A 21,333-nucleotide genomic window follows, 5' to 3' on the forward strand; every position below is an offset into this window, starting at 1 on the left:
AAGTAATTGCAATTACAACATCTTTCTATCGTGTCATCGTTTTAGACAATGGTAACTAATGGACCGCTAACTTTAAATGATAGCGGTCCACGAGGGTGCGGTTATGACGGTCAAAGGATTATGGCATGTTGTTAAATGTTGTGGGTAAAGTGGGCATGGAACAGCTTTGTTCGGATGAGCCATCCCACATGCCCATCCCACCCCTCAGCCGTCGCCTGCCCCCAGTAAGCCCGGCAGCCACTGAAGGGGCTTTGGCGGAGATGCAAGCTGCTGGCGTCAGTTAGTCTGTGGGCCTTGCCTGTCTTCATGGTGCCAAAGAGAGACAGGACTTTCTTCTGTGTCGTTTCCATCATATTCCGCCTGAATCTGCAGAGCAACTTCCTGCATTCGGCTTCGCCCAGCAGGCATTAAAGACGATGGCTAAGAGAGACTGGTTAACCTGCACTTGACCTGCATGTGCAGTTTGATGGACATCAAACATTGTGCCATAATGACAGCCTTTCGTGCTTTCTTCACAGCGATTGAAAAAAGCGAACGCCATGCAGAGGTTTGACTTTTGAAAACTAGAGCCAATCAAAATGTGGACAATAGATAGAAATGGTGTGCAGTTGGCATAAAGCGGGTCCTGAACCCATCTGCACCACAGCCAGTCTGTTTTAAAGATGAAAGGTGAACAGTTAAGAGCACCCCAAATTCAACCCACATTTAAAGAAAAATATAAAATCATACAATAATACATACTATGAACATTTTTATTCATGTGTAAAAACTTTTTCTGCAAATGAAAAGAAAAAAAGCATTAAACACATAACAAAAGGTTGCTACGGAGTAGAGACAAAGCAAGTTGATCCTGTCTACAGTTCTACTCTAACTCAACTGTCTCATGAATGGAAGGTATGCTTACTATGTCACCTGTAATAAATATTGGATGCTCCAACGGTAATAACACAATTATCCAGTGAAATACAGTCCAGGTCAATTATTTAGCTTCTCAAAAACGGCGATGTTTGCAACATTATGCTGAACATGATATATTATATCAAAGACACCATATATCCTACTGAGTAGAATATGGTTGAGGTGCCTCCTGTTAAGTCCAACACAAGCCGTCCTTCAACTACTGTAAGTTATGCACCTCAGTGACAGCATTACCTTAGTGCCGCACTTAATAACAAATCACAAACCATGAAGACTATATTTTGAACTGCCATGAAATGCAGTGAAAGAAGACACAGCTACTCTTGTTCTTCCATTCATACCTTACACAACTTATATACGTATCTAATTTAGACCAACTGAAAATACTTAGCATTTTTATAAATAAATGGCCATACAAAAAGACTTGTACAGAGTTATACATAACTGAACCTCCACAAAACTTTTTTAAAAACAACATATAAGCAACAACGGAGGCAGTCAACAGTATTCAACGCCAATTCCAAAGAATTCCTCATCTTCCCTGCGACTATTTCATACCGCTGTGCAACTTTATAAATTATGTACTGTCTGTCTGTCTGTCTGTCTGTGTGTGTTGGAAACCAAGAAACCAAGATGTCCACCAGAATCCCAGAAGTCTCCTTATTCGACCCATTTGTGTGGAAGCTCCCTTCACGACCTGCCCCATCAGTCCACTTCAAGGCAGCCCTGATCATCTTCTTCTGCTGCTACCTCCTCTGGGGGCCAGTGTCACCAAGGGAGAGCAGCGGGGCGCTGGGCCCCGGCGTCACCGGGGACACGATCACGGCTGGGTATGGCTGCAGTCTATTCTGCTTGTTCCTGTACAAAGTGTGCACTACCAGGCGGCAGCAGTCCTCGCTGTGCCGGTGGGCGGTGTCCAGCAGCTGGCGTACCTTGGCCGTGCGTGTGGGCTGGTTCACCACCAGCTCATAGTCCTCGCGCATCAGGAGGCTGCGGGCCAGAAGGGCGTCAAGGCTCTGGTTCAGGCACGCCTCCGTCATGTTCTCCACGATCTCCTCACGGCGAGATGTGATCCAGCGGCCCACCGGGCCCTGCTGAGGCCCCGAGGGAGTTCCTTTGAGAACCAAGGCCGGATCTGGAGCCCCTGGGGGAAGGAGAGGGGACATTATTTTATTGACATACAAAATATTTAGTAAAGAAAGTGTGTGTAGGTCTGTGTTAGTGGGGCCTGATAATAGGACCCCCTTTCCACCGCCCCTCTGACAGATCTGGGCTAGAACACTAAGGAACGGTAACTATCAGTGAAATAGGCCACACACTAGAATCTGTTCAATGCCGTTTTTCACATAGCCCATTCATGGGATGTTTTCCTATTTTTATTGTGAAAACACATCCTTCAGCTCTACCGGATAAATCATTTAGTATCAAATAATGACGTCAGAGTAGTGCAGCTCTTGGTCAGCTGTTGGGGCGTGAAACAAAACCTGGGATATGTGGATTTAGCTTTCCTCAAAACACACTCAACACTGTGCCCCCCTACACTTTGACTTCTTACTTTGAGCAATCAACACAAAACTTTACACAATATCCCTGATGGGCCCACCAAGTAATCGGTCCCTGGAGTTCTCCGAAAAAGACCTGTGATTGATTGAATGATGACAGCTAATTTGCATAATCATATTTGTGCATAAAACTGTCATTACTGTTATTTTTTAACAGAATCAAGAAAATTATGATGAAATAAAGTAGGGCATTATCAAGGAGCACGTAGACGAAATTCTGGGTCATTTTATAGATTTTTTCAAAAACCTTCAAGGTGCAGCAAAATCTATCTAGACGGACGTTATGGGTCTTCGATTCAGCACATCAGATAAGCCCCAAAGGCCCCATTCACTTTCAATATTAAATAATAATATTATAAAATGTTATAAATAAGATAATTAATAAAAAACAATTTATCGGTCTGCAATTTATTATATTATTATTATTATTATTATGTTATAAAAAAAGTTTCACGAAAATGTCACTGTACAGCAAAATATATGTATATCCTGACTGACATTATGGGTCCATCAGCCAAAAATGTTCAGCATGCCAAATAAGGCAAGACCATCAAGTTTCAGATTTTTTCTGTAATCGGGGCGGATATGCCGAGCATTTAACTTGACCACGAATTATAGCGCCACCTATGGAAACTTTGGCACCAAGACACATGCAATCACACACATTATTTCCACCTTTCATCATTACTGATAGATGCTCATAGATGTTAAGCGATAGCTCCAGTACCGCCTAACATACCACTCTACTAATGAGAATGAAGAACTCTCCAAAACCTGTTAGGCTGTGTTACATTATAAGGAGGATACATTATGAGTAAATTAGACATTACGGGATGAAAAATAACAAGATAACTCTTGGCCCCCACCTTGTTCATGCAATTGTCCGGTGGGCATGACGGGGAAGTTGTCCGTTGTCTGTTGTTTGAGGGTCTCGCACATGGCGACCCCCTCGTGGCAGTAGGCCTGGCCAGGGTCCCTCATGGGCCTGGCGGCCGTGGCGTGAGTACAGTTCATGTCCTGGACGGGGCTTGGGTCCCTCAGGGGCGCCGGACTGTCCAGGGTTGGGCATAGGAATGACGCCTGAACTCCGTCTGAAGGGGGGTCCAAAGGTCAATAGGAGGAACAACAAAATGAGGGTGAATCTTCAGCACGGTACAGAGTAGAACTGCAGTGGGGGAATTCCCATGTTTGGTCAGGACTAGGGATGTCACCATACCAGACATTTAGTAGTTGATACCAATACCAGTGAATTTCCACGATTCTCGATACCCAATTGGATACCACGGTAAAAAAACTAAAACAAAACAATAAATCCCATGTATTTCAACATAAACTCATTTATTAAAAACATTTGAACATTACAAAAAACAGTGGCACTGGCTTGTAGCCTTCAAGTAATGAATAAAAATAAACCACTATAACATTACAAAAAAAGAACAGTGACAAACAATATAAAGTGCAAACTGAGACATTATTCCTTCTTCTTTTAAACATGGATAGTAAATAAAATAGAAAACCTGTGTCCAAAGGAAGCACAGCAGACCTGGATTAACAACTTTAAATTACTTTATGTCTGCATTATCTGGGGAGAGTGTAGAGTCTACACTCTCCCCAGGCAATGCAGACATCCATCTGCATTGCGCGAAATAATCGTAGCGAAATACAGTTTCTGTCGTGTTTTATTTGGCATTTTGTAAATCCATTGATTTCTGTTGGAAGACTCATTGCTCTTTGACCCAAAATGGAAAGGGGGGCTGGTTGTAGTCTTTTTGCTCGGTTCTAGCCCTACTGTTGGAACGGAGAACCAAGAGAAAAGACTACAACCAAACATAAATAGGATTCTGCATTCCCATAGCCAGCCATTCTGAAGCAGGCAGGGGCGATTCGAAATGAGCCTATCCCGAGACAGGATCAATAGTCAACATTTCGGTGTCAACCACTATATTTCACCCGAGACAAACCAGAAAGGGGGCTCAATGTGGTACATACAGGAATTGTCCTTTAACATGCGCCGATGACGTGGACGGACAACTTTTTTGTTTTTGTTTTTGCATAGCCAGCCGATCCGCGGATCACTTCCGCCCCTAACCATGAGGGTTGATCCGTACGGATCATAAGTCATCCGTGAGCCGTTGTACCACTATAAACGAATGAATGTAAGCGTTGCGTTGGATATACAAATTAATGCATTGTTGACGGCGTGAAATATGTATCATGTTGAGTAAATAGTGGATGGATAAAGTGGATTAAACTGAGGCATTTGGTGGTTGTTTGTAGAGTGGCGCTATGTGTGTATGCAAACGGTAAACGGGTAAACGGTAGGCTCTGTGGAAATGCGACCCTCGCTATTCACAGTGTATTTCAGGAGAAGGACAACCAAGATAACACTTTGGATACATTGCTATTTTAACGTTAACATGACTTGAAACTCACTCAACTTGAATTCTTTGAATAAGTCTGTCTTTGAGGTGCTTCAATAAGTTGGAAGTGTTTCCTCCTTTCTTTTGAAAAGCTCAATGGCACCATTTGCATATAGGTTTTTGCAAATCTATTATTAATCCATGATCATCGGCCTCAAACGCAAGGTACTTCCAGACAAGACTCTTGCTATTATTTTTTTCGACAAGGCGGAGCTGTCGCACCTGCTACAACTTGCAGTTACCATCTTCCGTGTTCCTTTGGCATTTGATGGCAGACTACAACGGTATTTACGGTACCTACGGTACTGTAGAAAAACGAGTACCGTCACGTTTTTAGAATTGTCGCATCGACTTGTTACCGAAGTGTCAGGACGTATGCAGACAGGTATCTGCAGCTTGTTTATTTTGCAAATGTGCTAATTCCAGCTAATGATTCAACGTGTACATATATAAAGAGAGACTAAGAATCACATGTATCTACTCTATTGGTGCCAACTCAAACCTGCACCCTAAACAAACTGTAATTCTACTGCAAAGATCCAACAAGTCATTTGTTTCATCAGGTTAAAACTGAATGACCATTCTGGTATTCCAATAGCGCAGCCATTAATGCCCCCCATTCCCGTTTAGAATTACCTTTTCTAAACTAGAGGGTGCATTTCCGAACAAAATTTATGATTGCATGTTAGTCCATTAGCCTTTTTACATGCTGACAAGATGACATCTGAACGAGGCCATATGCAATACCATGCCTGCTAAGGCACGGTAAATGGTATAGCATATGGCCTCGTTCACACTGCAAGCAAAGGCGGACATAATTTACTGTGAACATTTGTGTTCCTATATCAGATACAGGTCCGATTTTTTGAAATGCAAACTTTGTCTGAACACTCACATTGGAGTTCATGCAACTTTTCAGTCACTGGGTCAATTTGTCACCACTCTGAACACATTGAATGCAAACATGGAAAAGAGCTGCTAATGAGGTCACTGGAGGGACAAGTGACAATAGCAGTGAATAGTAGTAATGTCTATAAAAGCAGTAATGAAGATAAGATAATAGCCCTTGACAATGAAAAGAAACAAAATCTTTTTTTTTTATTCTTTTTTTTTTTTTATCCCGCCACCATCCCCCCCCCTCTTCGGAGGGCTTTTTTATATTTAATGAAGCAATATATATATATATATATATATATATATATATATATATATATATATATATATATATATATATATATATATATATATATATATATATCGCATTTACTATTTTCCTACCATAACAATTCACCCTGTTTTTAGTAAGGTCCTGAATCCATAAAAGGGGAGGGGGGATTATAGCCCCACGATAAAGTGTAATACATAACACATACAATGGGACACGGTGAGAGACAGACAACAGACGACAGAGGGAAACGATACAGGACGACATCAGAACTGACAAAACGTGACCGGACAAGACAATTGACAAACACACTGTGATGGTATTAAAGATTGGGGGGAGTTGTCTGTGGTTCACATTAAGTGGTCACGGTTAGGGAATAGAAACGGGTTGGTCATGTTATGCGTGAGTGTGGAAGGTGTGTGCCTGTGTGCCTATGTGTATGTGTAAAGTGGTAGTTGCAGGGACAAAAGAAAAGGAAGAGGAAGAGAAAAATAAAATAAAAGGAGAAATATAAATAAATAAGCTTTACATAACGGAAGAGCGATATATGCAGGTGGTAATATACACGGTTTGTAGTTATGTTTTTGTTGAATTTATAAACGTTAAAAATGAGGACCAGGTGTCTTCAAAGGTTGATATTTGCTTCTTTCTGTGTGCATTGTATTTTTCCATTGAGATGTATTCTGAGTTTAGATTTGTCCAGTTATTGATGTGGCAAGATTTCTTTGATTTCCAGTTTTGGAGGACTAATTTTTTAGCGACAATTACGGAGATAAGCACCGGATTCCTATGTTTCTGCGGGATGTATATTTCGGAAATGTCACCAAGGAGACATAGTGTAGGGGATGAAGGGATTCTGTAGCTCAGGATGGTGGATAGAGTCTCAGTGACTGTGATCCAGAAAGAGTGAACCGGATGACAGAGCCATATGGCGTGCAAATAGGCATCTGTGCTACCTACATTGTGAACAGATACCTGTGTTGGCTAGGCCCATTTTGAAAATTTTACTTTGGGTGATGTGAGTTCTGTGAATGACTTTATATTGTATAAGCTGCAGGTTTGTGTTATCGGTCATGGTAAATGTATTTTCACAGATTTGTTCCCATTAATCAGGGTTGGGCGAGAAGGCCAGATTAGTTTCCCACTTGGCTGTTGGGAGTGTTATTTTAGTATTTAAGTTGGCAATCATTGTATATAGCTCGGAGGTTAATTTTTTGAAGTTATTGATTTTCATAAGTTCTTCTATAAGCTGAGAGGGTTGTAATGTGTTGCTGGTAAGTCCGGTTTTATCTTTAATTTTAAGTCTAAGTTGTTGATATTGAAGGAATTATTCTCTCCCAACCCCATATTTCTGTGTGAGTATTTTAAATAACATGAAATGGTTGTTCTCAAATACGTGGTGAAGATGTGTGATTCCTTTTTGTGCCCATGTGGCGAAATAAAAGGTTTTTTTCTGTATCATGAACACTGGGTTGTGCCAGAGTGGGGTGAACTTGTTAATTTCTAATGATGATTTTGTGATTTGGTTAGTTTTCCACCAGGTTGTCAGAGTTGAGTAGATGGTAATGCATTGGCAGAAGTTGGATTTCTTGATTAATTGTGAGAGGAAGGGGAGGTCTGCAATTGAGATATTTGTACATTGGTTTTGTTCCAATTCCAGCCATGGGTAATTGTGCTTGTGCATATTAATCCATTTAACTAGGTACTGTAATTGATTTGCCAGGAAGTAGTGATGGAAGTCTGGTGCCTCAACCCCCCCATGTATTTTTTTATTTTGTAGGGTTGTGAGTGCTAATCTAGCTTTTTGTTTTTTCCAATAGAATTGTGTTGTTAATGAATTGAGAGTTTTGAACCATTTGTCTGTAGGAGTGATGGGGATCATAGAAAATAGGTAGTTAATCTGGGGTAGGGTTTTCATTTTGACTGCAGCTATTCTACCGATGAGTGTGAGTGGGAGTTTAGACCAGCGTTTGTATTCGTCTACAATTTTCCTGAGAAGAGGAGTGTAATTGAGTCTAAGAAGCTCCCACAGCCTGGGGGAAATCTGAATCCCTAGGTACTTGATGTTGCCTGTGTGAAAGTGGAGGGAAGGGTCCTGGGCTCCAGAATCCCAAGCATCATCTGAGAGGGATAGTAAAATTGACTTGTTCCAGTTGATAGTGTAATGTGAGACAAGGGAGAATTTGTTGATGATTTTGAACGTTTCTCTAAGTGATACTTGTGGGTTCTGTAAATAAAGTCAAAGATCATCTGCATATAAACTAATTTTGTGTTGTACGTTGGCTACCTGAATTCCTTTGATTGTGCTGTTTTATCGTATTGCTGCTGCAAGAGGTTCAATAAAAATGGCAAAGAGGGAAGGCGAGAGGGGGCATCCCTGTCTGGTTCCCTGATGTAGTGTAAAACTCTGTGAAGTGATTCCATTAGTGGTGATGGTGGCCCTGGGTGATGTGTACATTATTTTAATCCAGTGAATGAACGATTCTCCAAAACCAAATTTGTGAAGTGTATTAAATAAAAATGACCAATTTATCTTATCAAAAGCTCTTTCTGCGTCAAGTGAAATGATAATGGTTTTCTGTTGTCTTTCTTGTGATATATTGATTAGTTTGAAAAGTCTACGGACATTATCTGTGGCGTGTCTATTTTTTATGATGCCTGTCTGATCTGAATGAATGAGTATAGAAGTGACTGTTTCTATTCTGGTTACTAGTGCTTTGGTAATAACTTTCAAGTCAGTATTCAATAGTGAGAGAGGTCGTGTGAGATGGATGAGAGGGGTGAGATGGATCTTTGTTGGGTTTTAGCAGTAATATCATGGCTGCTGTATTCATGTGTGTGGGTATGGTGGAGGAAGTTTTTATTGCTACGATTACTCTGTTGAATAGTGGTGATAATATGTCCCAAAAGTGTCGGTAGAATTCGGCTGGTAATCCATCTGGTCCGGGAGACTTGTTGCTAGGAATTGTATCGAGTGCTTTGGTGAGTTCATTAAGGCTAAGGGGTGCGTCTAGAATGTTAGTTGGTTCTGCAGTTAATTTTGGTAATGTCAAACTGTTTAAGAAGGTGTCGATTTCTGATTGGGTAGGTTGGTGAGTGGGGGAGTAGAGGTTGCTGTAGAAATTCTGAAATATATTATTTATATCCTGTGGATTTTGATTAATGTTTCCTGTGGGGTCCAAGATGGCTGGGATGATTGATTTCTCTTTCTTATGTTGGAGTAGATTTGCTAAATATTTACTGTTTGTTTTATTACTGTATTGAAAACCATTATATTTCAGTTGCTGAATTTGAAATTGTATTTTTTTCTGCATGATATCATATTGTGTTTTCAGTTCCTTTAATTCATTCTGTTTTGGTTCACTGGGATGGCAGGATATTTCATTTGTTATGAGTTAGATTTTTTGTTCTAATGTATTCTCCAATTGTTGTTGCTGTTTTTTCCTGTATGATGAGTACGATATGATTTTTCCTGATTACAGCCTTCCCATTTTCCCACAGAAGTGAAGGTGCGGTGTCTAGAGATTTGTTCATCTCCAAAAAGAATGCCCACTCTTGCCTTATAAGGGTTGTAAAGTTAGGGTCTTCTAACAGTGAGGTATTAAAGCGCCAAGTAGCTGAAGTTTTAGTATGTCTTTGGGTGTTTATAGACAGAGAGACAGGGGCGTGATCACTGATTATAATTGGGTGGATTGTCTGATATCTTGGATATTAGCGAATTGCTGATGATAAATAGGTCAATTCTAGATGAACATTGGTGAACTGTTGAAAAATATGAATATTCCCTCAAAGAAGGGTTCCTCATCCTCCAACTGTGGCAAAGGCCAGAGTCCTCCATATATTGCTTTATTATATCAGTGGAGTGCCAGTTTTTTAAGTTGCCAGAGGTGCTTGAGCGGTCAACTGTGGGATTGATGACAGTATTGAAGTCTCCTGCTATGATAAGGTTGTTTGAATTTGCTAATATGGAGAAGAGATTATGAAAGAAAGATGGATCATCACTGTTAGGGCCATAAATGTTTGCCAGTGTAAATGTTATATGATTCAGAGTTGCATTAATGATGATGAATCTTCCCTCTGGGTCCATGATAGATTGGTTTAGTAAGAACTGAATATCTTTATTTATTAAAATAGAGACACCTCTTTTTTTGCTATAGTATATTTTGTCAAATTGTCTAAATTTAAGATGCTGCAATTCTGAGTCTGTTAAGTTTGTTTCTTGTAGGAAGCAAATATCAGCCCTTAATTTTATTAGATGATTAATTACTTTAAGTCTTTTGGATTAGTTACGGAAGCCGCGTATATTCCATGTTATCAAGTTAAATGGTTGTATGTTTGTAACTTAAATGTGTGTATGTCAGGTGTATCAGAGTTGTGGACTAGTACGTATATTTGGGTTATGAAATGATAAAGAAAAAGAGAGAGTGAGGAAGGGGAGAGAGGGATGGAGGGGTACGGTTGAGGGAATATGCCGTGTGTATTTTTACCGTCAGTGTTGGGTGGGTGTGTGTCATATCTCGCATAACATGTTTTCCAGCATTTTTACTTGGGGTTGAGCTGAGCGGTAATAGTAGTGTTGAACAGCAGAGCGGTAATAGTAGTGTTGAACATAATCTGTTTCAGTGAAACCATCATTGCACATGCAATGATGGAAGCGTGCCATATGACCTCTTTGTTATTGATCTTTTGCTCATGCGGGTCCGTCGGACTGACCAGTTTGATCTGGAATCTGATATTGGCCACATTTTACTAAATGATGTGAACAGTCAAACAGTAATGTTAGATGTGGGCATAAATCTGAATTGGGCACCAAGGCCCGTGAATAGCTGACATGAGGTAAGGAATGTCTGGCATCTCAGAATGTCTGGCAGACATCAGCACTTGGACAACGTCAACGGAAGCTTAACCTCAAAAAGACTGAGCTCCTCCTTATGCCAGTGAAAGATTGCCCTCACATGGACTGACTGACTGACTGGTCACAGTCGAGGAGATCGCTGTATCCCCATCACCAACCGCAAGAAACCTCGGTGGGGTACTGGACAATCAGTTATGCTGCGCAACGAACATCACCGTGGTGGCCCGATCCTGCAGATTTGCCCTCTACAATATCCGGAGGATCGGGCCCTCCCTCACGAGGGAAGCAGCTCAGCTCCTGGTCCAAGCGCTCATCATCTCCCGTCTCGACTACTGCACCTCGCTCCTGACTGAACTCCCTGCCTCCGCGATTAAACCTGCAGCGTATCCAGAATGCTGCAGCACGCCTCGTGTTCAACCTACCTAAATTCTCCCATGTGACACCCCTCTTCCGGGAATCAGCTCGTATTAGATTAAAGATGATGGTAGTCACCTACAAGGCGGTCAAAGGAACTGCCCCCGCCTACCCCCAGCTGTTGGTCAAACCACACACCCCAGCACGAGCGGTCCACTCAACTACTTTAGCTGGCCATTGCCAAGAGCAAGCAAAAGTCGATCAAAGTCACAATTCTTCTCTGTTTTTGCACCACAGTGGTGAAACAAGCTCCCTGCCGACGTTAGAACCACAGAGTCGCTAACCAGCTTCCGCAAAAGACTCAAGACTCACTTGTTCAGATTTCACTTAGACTCTGCATAGCCACCCCTCCCACTACTTAGTGTATGTTGTTCGTCCTGGCACTTAATGTACACACTTATTGTTTGTCGCACTTCGTTATTGTACTTAGTTGTGTAGCATTTTATCCTCACTATCTTTGTTGTATACGGTGAATGGGTTAACCTAGCGATTGTTAGTGCTTGGCACTTGGTTCTATGAACATCCTTAACGTACTGACAATGATGTATTGTTGTTTCACTTTCTTATGACAAATGTACTTATTGTCAGTCACTTTGGATAAAACTGTCTGCTAAATGCCCTAAACATAAATGTTAGGGGGCTAGCCCGCTAGATGCGTTGCATCATACCAAGTGGCTTTATTACCTTTATTTGGAGGGGCGTCGATGCTGGTGAGGAGCCCTGGCTGAGATATTTCAGTTTCCTGAGAGGAGGCGGAGCCTGAGGAGGTGGAGGATTGCTATTGGAGGGGCAGACACATGCTAAACACACCGGCAACACTCAACACTCCTTGGAGTTGGCATTTGAAAACATTTTAAAATATGTAGATAGTAATTATAGAAATTATTGTGGCAGGTTGATAATTCCTTCAGATCATTTAATTAGCCACTTAAGATCAGACATTTGACTTAGTCCAGTCTGGAAATGTGGAATAGAACACTGCAGAAGTACAGGCCAGTAATATATACAGTAATATTCAAAAATAGTGAACGAATGTCAAACAAAAAGGTGAAAATAAACTAAATTTCCATGTAATATGGTGGTTGTGTTAGAGCAGGATACATACTGGCCAAGGCCTGGGGCTTTCCTTCAGAAAGTGCATGGATCTCTGTGCCTCCTTCTGGCAGCCTGCCTGGCCCGGAGAGCAGCTCACACTCCTCCTCTAAGGAGGGTCCAACACAAGAAGATAGGGGGTTCAAAGGGTCTTTTTGCGTGATGAATCATCCTTCCAAATTTATTTTTTTTGTATTTTTTTTGGTGAAACTTGATAAATGCTGACTAATGAGACAAAAAGAAAATACTATTCTAATAAATAAAAGATGTGAAACTGAGGCTGGAAAGAGGAAGGGTATTTGCAACAGGAAAGGAAATTAAATACAATGCGTCTTCAAACTCTATGTCACGGCTCTTGCACAAAATGATCTCCAATATGAGTCTATATAACGCCACACCATGCAACGTTACGCTGTACACAGCGGTTTGAGCAACCTCACCTAGCCCCAGAGACTAATCAGTTTGACCTGACCAGTTGAGGTTGCTTTAAAACTAGCCTTCAACCACACACCCACAGACCCAAAAACTCGGATTTCTGACCAACCTCTGACTTCTTGATTTCAAAGACGGCCTCTAGGAAGTCAATGTCGTCATATCTCCTCAGCATGGGCTCCAGCTCCATCAAGCACTCTTAGAGACACACAGTACACATTCAAAGTGTGAGTGACTGAGTGTGTTAGAAATGTGTCCCTGGATTGGGGCCTATTTTGCATTTCCTCTGCAATTGACTGAGGTTGATCAATGAAGACGTTTGTCAAGTGCTAGGATGTTATAGCAGAACTTCTAGAGAGAAACGGGACTGAGCCTATCCAGGAACCAAAAACTTAAAGAGGCAGGGTTACGCCTTATTTTCCGTTTGTTATATGGATATTCTACCGAAGAGAAAGTAATTTGTGCGAGTGGGCGAAGCTTTCAGAAGAGAACTTTAAGAACAGTTTATCTAGAGGGGCCAGTCTACAGTGTGTTGTTAGATTAACTAGATGAGGTTCACCTAACACCTACCTGCTTCTTAATGGCTTTTATTATGTAAGCATCTCCTATATCCATTAACAAAATAGTAAACACTATTTGCTGTAACACATCTTTTACCAAAGGTGTCGCCGTCCCTACGGTGTCACTGGAACGTTTTTGTTACCCTGAGCTTTATTTACCAAATCGAATGACCTGCAAGGCCCTTTATTTGGGGGGCCCTGTGTTGTGTTCTTACGGAGGAAGGTGGGCCGGGCGTCAGGCTCGCCCGCCCAGCCGCAGGTCATGAGGTGGACCAAGGTCTCTCTACTGGGGGTGTCGTCCGGCAAACTGCCTGCACCCGTGTCGGGGCGGGTCCCGTTTATCACACAGAACATAATCTGCATGGGGTTGATCGTGTCTGCCACACACACACACAAACACACACACACTTAATGATTAATTAGTATTGCTACGATAATGATAGTTAAATGCACTTTGACAAGGAATCCATTTCAGAGTAGGAGCTGTTGAACTACTTTATTCAATGTGAATTAAAAAATATACTTCCATATACGCCATCAGTCTGGTTACCTTCAAACGGAATCTGCCTGGACAGCACTTCCCACATGATGATGGCGTAGCTACAAAGTGAGCATAGAGGGGTGAACCAATGAGGGACGAAGAGCATGGTGTCACTTATGTAATTCCCCTTGGCAGGACAAGAATTCCCTTTTCTTTAAAATGCTTCACCTTCTGAGAGCTGGCTGTGGGTTGGATTGTTCGGTTGGCAGTTACTTAGCCATGGTGTTATCCTCTATTGCATCTTGTCTATCGGTATGCTGAAAATCCGGTTCAACAAATTTCCAGGAAGTCTGCCTCAACGCGGTGTACTCCTTTAAACCAGGGCTTAAAACGTTTCCGTCTACAAAAGCATTTTTTGTAAAAAGAACTGTCTACACTTCTTGTTCCTTTTTCGCTAACATCCACTGTTATGGATTGTGCTTTAATTGTCTTCAAAAAGTTTATTCTTGCACATGTAAAGGACTTTGAATGGCCTTTGCTTTAGGAATGAACTATGAATGAGTATGTTTCTGATTGGACACGGAAGAAAATCAATAAGTATGTTAATAGACATGGTGGCCTCTCTCTGACCTGTACATGTCGTACTTGACGTCCGTCTTGCGGATCCTGTTGGGATGGTACTCCTCGGGGGGCATGTAGATGATGGTGCCCCCTATCTCTGTAGGTTTGGACCCAGAACCTTTACTGATGGACAGCTGCCGCCATTTGGACAGGCCAAAGTCCGCAATCTGAGCAGCCGAACATGAGCATTACAAGTTTAATGAGAAATATATTTCTTGTTCTTGTTTCACTCAGTTAATCTAAATAGACTAAATAGACAGTTTGTTGTGCTCTGCAGATTGTCTATGATCCATCTTAATTCTTAAGTAAGGAGACCAATGTTGTTTTATAAGGAAATACATTTCCATAATACATTAAGCAATCACATGCATTTTTAGTCCAGCACAAGATGTCTTTTTGAATGACCCTGGGTCATTTGAAAAGAAGAGCACTAGCCTATTTAAGGGATTCCACAACAGATCCAACAGGACCCCTGAGCCATAAACTGAGCTGGAAAGAAAATGACAGCTCATATTCAAATCCACTCCTTCCCTGTTTTTCCTCACTCATAAAAAAAGGTTTAATTAAAACTGAAAAGGCTGTACGCTACTCAAACTGTATTTCCCTTATCATGCGTGCACCACACACACACACACACACACACACACACACACCTTGACGTGAAACTCCCCGTCCAGCAGGATATTCTGTGTCTTGAGGTCGTGATGCAGCAGTGGCGGGGTCATGTTATGGAGGAAGTTGACACCGAGCGCGATCTGGTAAAGGATCCTCAGCCGCAGGGGCCAGTGGAGATGGGGATACAAGTCCTTCTGTAAAACACATAGACCAAGACTCACTTCAGCAATTATCGGGATCAACCTGTTGTTATTTATCCATCTTCACTTTGGTTATACTTGTATACACTGTTGTGCATTATCGTTATCATTATGTTCAATTAAGAGCCGACTCCAGGTGTGTGGATCCCAGTGTGTATGTGTTTCATCTCGGATACTTAGCTGAGTCAGTGATATTGATTTATTGTTTTATATTGTATTGTTTTATTACAATAACTGCTGTAAATATAAATCACCAGATTATCCTATGGTGTGGGGTCTGTTAGGATTGGATTATTCTTCCCCAAACCTGACAGGGCAACGCCCATTCGCAATCATAATATTGAACATGTTAAATATGATCCTATATCCTGTGGTGAGGGGGAGCCCAGAGCTGGCCGGGTCCGCAGGGCTAGGATTGTCACCCTGGAGTTTTGGTTTTCAGGAACACAACTGGCTTGTTGGGGAATGAAATAGGTTAGTGCCTGGTTAGTGCCTTGTTAATGCCTGGTGTGCTGTGCAAAATCATTGCCACACTTAAAGACCAAAACAGTTAAATGTATCTTCATATTGTTTGGTTTATAGGCAGGTGAGGTTTATAGGCAGGTCATGTTTTTTTGTTGAAGGTGGTTTCGAAAAGCACAATTTAAAACTTTTTCCTCATTTTGACAAGACTTTGGGATTAAGACAGATTTGTTCAATGAGATGATTTCTATGATCATGCTTCACTAAATAATTAAAATAGCTATTGTGGGCACATTGCAGTCAGTGACCAATTGAGGAAAGTCCATGAGGGACTTTCCTGAATGTTTCTCGGGGGTAAATGATGTTGTCACAAGCTACTGTGAGATAAAGAATTGAGAAAAGTATTCTAGATTCTCTTTGGCCATAGTGAAACTTCACCCGATCAAAAGCAGGAGTTGAAATTACTAATTTCAAACACTGGGGCCAAGAATAAATAAATAAATAAATAAAACATGAGATGTATACGGGCTTGAGAACTATTCAAAACTGTCATCGGAAAAAAATTGATAAGGAACAGACCGATGTCAAACATGTTGGCACAAAAATGTCGAATTAATAAAAGAGAATAATTTGTACAAATAAATACAGCAACTAATAATAATAATAAAAATTGATTTTATATAGCGGCTTTCAGGATACTCAAGGTCGCTTCTCAAGAGTGGGAGGTGAGGGTGTATGTGTAGGCAAGTGAGGGAGAGTGCAAAATGCACAAGGCGCTGGGTGGGGTCGTGAGTTAGAGGCCATAGGCCTCCGAGAAAAGGTGTGCTTTCGTGTACTTTTTGAAAGTTTCCACGGAAGGGGCACAGCGGATGTTGGGGGGGAGCTGGTTCCACAGAGTGGGGGCGGACACGCAAAAGGCCCTGTCCCCAAAAGTCTTGAGCCTCTTGCGGGGAATTGCCAGCTGGTCCTTGTCAGAGGACCTGAGGGACCGCAGGGGGCTGTAGGGGTGGAGGAGGTCAGAGAGGTAACGGGGGCCCAGAGCGTGAAGGGACTTGTAGGCTATGTGAGTAATATAATTTTGAATTTAATGCAGAACTTGACTGGTAACCAGTGAAGCTGCATCAGGGTGGGGGTGATATAGAAAGCGTTTACTTTTTACATGTAGTTGCATTCAGGGAGACATTACTAAAGAATGAGGAACCACGTGATCACTTAGTTCTCCTTTATGTTAAAAAAGACCAGGCCCCATCAATAGGTGAAGGTTATGTTAAGCTTGACAGCAGCAAATCCCTACACAATAACCCACGCATTTACCAACCACTGCAAAATCCCAGTAAGCCTAAATAAGGTCATTACCTCGTGGAGCAGGCGGTCCAAAGAACCATTGCACATGTACTCCGTGACGATACAGAAGAACTCTGGCTCGTTGCACACACCGTAGATCTGGATGATGTAGTTGAACCTGGCTTTGTGGAGTACCTCAGCCTCTTTCAGCAGGCTACTTCTCTCCCTGCAACACACACACACACAGTCCGTAACCACTATGATTTAAGGAAGTAATATTAAAGATTACTGCGAAAAAAATCAGTTTCGTTTGACATAAGAAGGAAATGCATCACGGGGGCTTAGGGGAAAAATAGCGTACCTTTCGCCAACTGGAGAGTCGATTTTCAGGCACTTGATGGCTACAAAGGTTCGCCAGTCCGAGTGCTGAGCTTTGAACACAGTGCCGAAGCCTCCTTTGCTGAGGTAGTGTAGATCAGTCAGCTTCTGGTAGGGGATCACCGGCAGGGTGCTCGTCAGGCTGCCCATGTTCACGCAGCCAATGTGTGTGTTGAGGTCCATACTCTTCTACACGTCTCGCCGATACTCACTCCAACCAAGTAATAACCTAGCTACTGGATGCGCTATTCAACATTAGGACTAGGCTTACTGTTAACACATAATACGCCTTTTTTTAAACCGAGTTCAACGGGGAAAGCAGCCGCTCATTTCCAGTAAAGCCCGTGTGCTCAGGGTCATCACCCCTCAGTCCGTCTCTGGTTCACTATGTCTGTCTTTCCGTCTCGTCAGACGACAGAAGTGAAAGCCATTGAGGGGGCGGGCTGTGTGGGGAGGTCTGATTCGTTCTTCCGGTAGCTTACTCAATAATGTAGCTGTTATTGTATCTATAATTTGGCTTATTATTAATTTATTGTGCGCTAAATGTATGAGCATTAAATTACCTTATCAATTAATTACCGTTTGTCTGAGTGTGTGAGTCAGTCAATAGTCCAGTCCGTTCAAGTTATTCCACCAAAAGCAAAAAAAAACACCTTTAAGCACCTTTTAACAACAACAACAACAACAACAACAACAAACAACCACAATATTGCCATTATTTGTGAATAAATTTGGTTAGTTATATTTTAAGTTTGAAAGACTTAAGGCATCTCATTATAGCCCATGTGGGTTCATCCGTCGGCTCCTTCCAGACCTCCTTCAAGACAAGTGGCGAAGTCACGCCCTTTCCGGTAGAGCCCATGGGACCTATGAGATCGAAAAATATGAATGGGTTTCAATGGAGAGAAAGTAATTATTTTCTGGTCCCAGTCTTTATATGCCCCGGATTACACATGTTATGTTTGTTCCTTATGTATGACAAACCGGGCGTAGCAGCATGTTTAGTTCCTAGCCATGTTTTATTGCATAAGCAGTCCAACAACTGTACACGCTCATAGCGCTCGCGTATGCTATTTCCCTCCAACCAGCGCTAAGCCTCATGGGTAACGTAGTCCAATAAACCTTATCAACACATCTCCTTTCCTTTAGAAGTAAAGCATTTTCTTTCTAAACAAATGCATTCAAAAGTAAGTAAAAGTAAGTAACTGCATTACCACATAACAACAAATAAACAACATTTGTTTAAGTAACACTTTAGCTTAACCATAAGCATCAAACTTTGCTTTCTCAGTATAAGATATTCAAAACCAAACATAAATTATACTGCCATAACCACAGTTACAAACATTCACTTATTTATTTCCAACCCTTTTTTTTTTATACATATTTTTCCCCCCATAGTGCATAACTCCATCAGCAGGATTCTATCAGTCTCTCACAGTGTTGGGCAAGTAACTTTAAATTAGTAACTTAGTTTCAGTTACTAGTTACTTCTTTCAAAAGTAACTCAGTTACTTTAATTTACTCGTTACTTTCAAGGTAACTAGTTACTAGGGAAAGTAACTTTTTTTTTCTAAATTATCTTATTTGTATCTTATGTGTTGCCTCCCTAACTGGATAGCTAGGGAGGCTGACAGTCCTCTGGCTTGCTTACATGTAAGTCCTATCCTACCACAAGAGCAATGCGCCACTAGTGACCTGAACGTGCCATAGCAGTGTAGTAGTGTGAGTGCAAATGAATGAAATATTTCCATTGTTTCCAACTGTTTCCAACCCTCTACAAATGCACACACATTATTTTGGGGTTGATGTGGCATAGTGTTTGACAAAACAACTGCAAAATTTGATCATTGTACCCAGTATCACTACGATGAAGCAGTGGATCAACAAAACACAACATACAGTATGTTTTGAAACTTTTGATAGGCATATTTATCGTAGCCATTGAAACAGGTACAAAGTATAGTTTTGGCAGTGCAAAAATTAAACTGTGCCTCAGACCATTTAGCAACTGTAGGAATCAATAGTGCAAAACTGATACAATAGATGTTTTCAATGTAAACACAGTGAGGTTTATCCGTTCTTTGTAAGTTAACCTTAACTCAAAACAGCTAAACTCCACCAACTGGAGACCTCATCATCAATAATGATGGGCAAACTTAAAAGTATTTTCAGCCTCACAAAGAGAAACTAAATAAATAAAAAGTACTTTCAGCCTCACAAACATAGTTAATGTTTTTAAAAAATAATATTTCCTCCACTCTGGCCGTTTCGATAAATAAAACAACTGATGAAATCAATAACGGAGGATAATGTGCTTTAGTAGTCTATGTTAGTATGTCTACGTCTATATCAGTCTTTGTCCATACATCTCCATCATTTGTTTAGCTGTGTCTGGGTTATAGACTGTGCAACAGGCTTTGTAAAATCAAGCTTTCGTTGTTCGGCTGGAGTGGCTTCTCCTTCAGCGTCGGCGGAGCTGACGTTAGCAGCAGCATCACCTGTGTTACCTTCAGGGTCTTTTTCAACTAGCTTGGTAGATGCCTGTTGTTTCTGAAGATGTTTCATCAGATAAGAATTGCTAGTTTTTGATGTGGATAGAGTTTTCGAACCTCCACAAAGATGACAGGTCACCAAAATATTCCTTATGTCTTTTACTGTCAGAAAGGAAACATAATGTGCATATTTCCATGAGAGAAATACAACGCCTGGACCGTCGTCGACTGCCGCCATTGTTTTAGTTCATTTACTTGCGCGTCGCTGCGTCACGTGACTCACGTCCGCTTCACGTCCACCACGGAAACTGTAGTTCTGGGTTATGCATGTGAAGTAACGAGTAACGAGCCTGTTTAAATCGCAGTAACGATAACGCGTTACTGATTTTGACAAAGTAATTAGCTACAGTGCTCGTTACCGCAAAAGTAACGTAGTTACTGTAATGCGTTACTTAATAACGCGTTAGTCCCAACACTGGTCTCTCAGGTGGTTTTACCATCCTGCTGGGTCTGTGTTTCACCGCTGGTGAACTGGGTACGGTTTGACCAGAGTCAGTAGTATTCAGGGAACTCGGACAGTCTCTGTTGCCCGTAGTGGTGTTTGTCACTTCTGGTGGCTGTGTGACAGTCTCGGAGCAGTTCGTTTGTAGACGGATGTCCACACGATTTCTCCTCAGGGCTGATCCACGATCTGTCTGGATGAGGTAAGAACGAGGTGCAACCTCCTGTTGTACAAGTCCCTACTGTGTCCACGTTCCTGTCGAGTAGTCCAGAAGGCGGACTCTGTCCCCCGGCTTTAGGTAAGGCAGCTGTTTTGCACTTTTGTCATGCCTTTTCTTCTGCTTCACTTTTTCCTCCTCTTTGGCTTGCCTTACTTTCACTGCTCCCTTTGGTTTTAGCAGGTTCTCGTGCATGGGCAGATTAGTGCGAATGCGACGTCCCATCAACATCTGGGCTGGTGACAGGCCATTTTGCAGTGGCGCGCTCCTGTAGATTAACAAACTTTTGTGAAAGTCCTCATTTCCGTCATGTGCTTTCTTCATTATTCCTTTGATGATCTTAACTGAGCTCTCTGCAAGTCCATTTGACCTTGGGTAGTTCGGGCTTGACGTGTGGTGATTAAAACCCCACTCTTTAGCGAATGCTTCAAATTCGAAGCATGAAAACTGTGGTCCATCATCTGAAAACAGTTCATTTGGGACTCCGTGTCTCGCGAAAACAGTCTTCAGAAAAGCAATGACGGCTCTGCTGGTTGTGGACTGTAATGTTGCAACTTCTGGATAGTTAGAGAAGTAGTCCGTAACCACAATATAATTTTTTCCATTGCAATCGAACAAGTCAACTCCAACCTTGTAGTATGGGTATTTCGGCAATTGGTG

General features: G+C 41.7%; 1 protein-coding gene across 1 annotated transcript; it reads right to left on the reverse strand.

The window, feature by feature from the left end:
- Positions 1 to 738: 738 nt before the first annotated feature.
- ripk2 (receptor-interacting serine-threonine kinase 2) lies at positions 739 to 17,834 on the reverse strand. Its single transcript, XM_079751081.1, has 11 exons — positions 17,443 to 17,834; positions 17,154 to 17,307; positions 15,174 to 15,329; positions 14,530 to 14,687; positions 13,969 to 14,018; positions 13,634 to 13,795; positions 12,971 to 13,056; positions 12,440 to 12,535; positions 12,019 to 12,112; positions 3,347 to 3,571; positions 739 to 2,062 (listed from the first exon to the last, which is right to left on the reverse strand). The coding sequence occupies exons 1-11, from the start codon at positions 17,640 to 17,642 to the stop codon at positions 1,665 to 1,667; spliced, it is 1,779 nt and encodes a 592-aa protein (XP_079607207.1). The 5' UTR covers positions 17,643 to 17,834; the 3' UTR covers positions 739 to 1,664.
- Positions 17,835 to 21,333: the final 3,499 nt, after the last annotated feature.

The sequence above is a fragment of the Pollachius pollachius genome (assembly GCF_949987615.1).
Source record: "Pollachius pollachius genome assembly, chromosome: 14".
Lineage (NCBI taxonomy): Eukaryota > Metazoa > Chordata > Actinopteri > Gadiformes > Gadidae > Pollachius > Pollachius pollachius.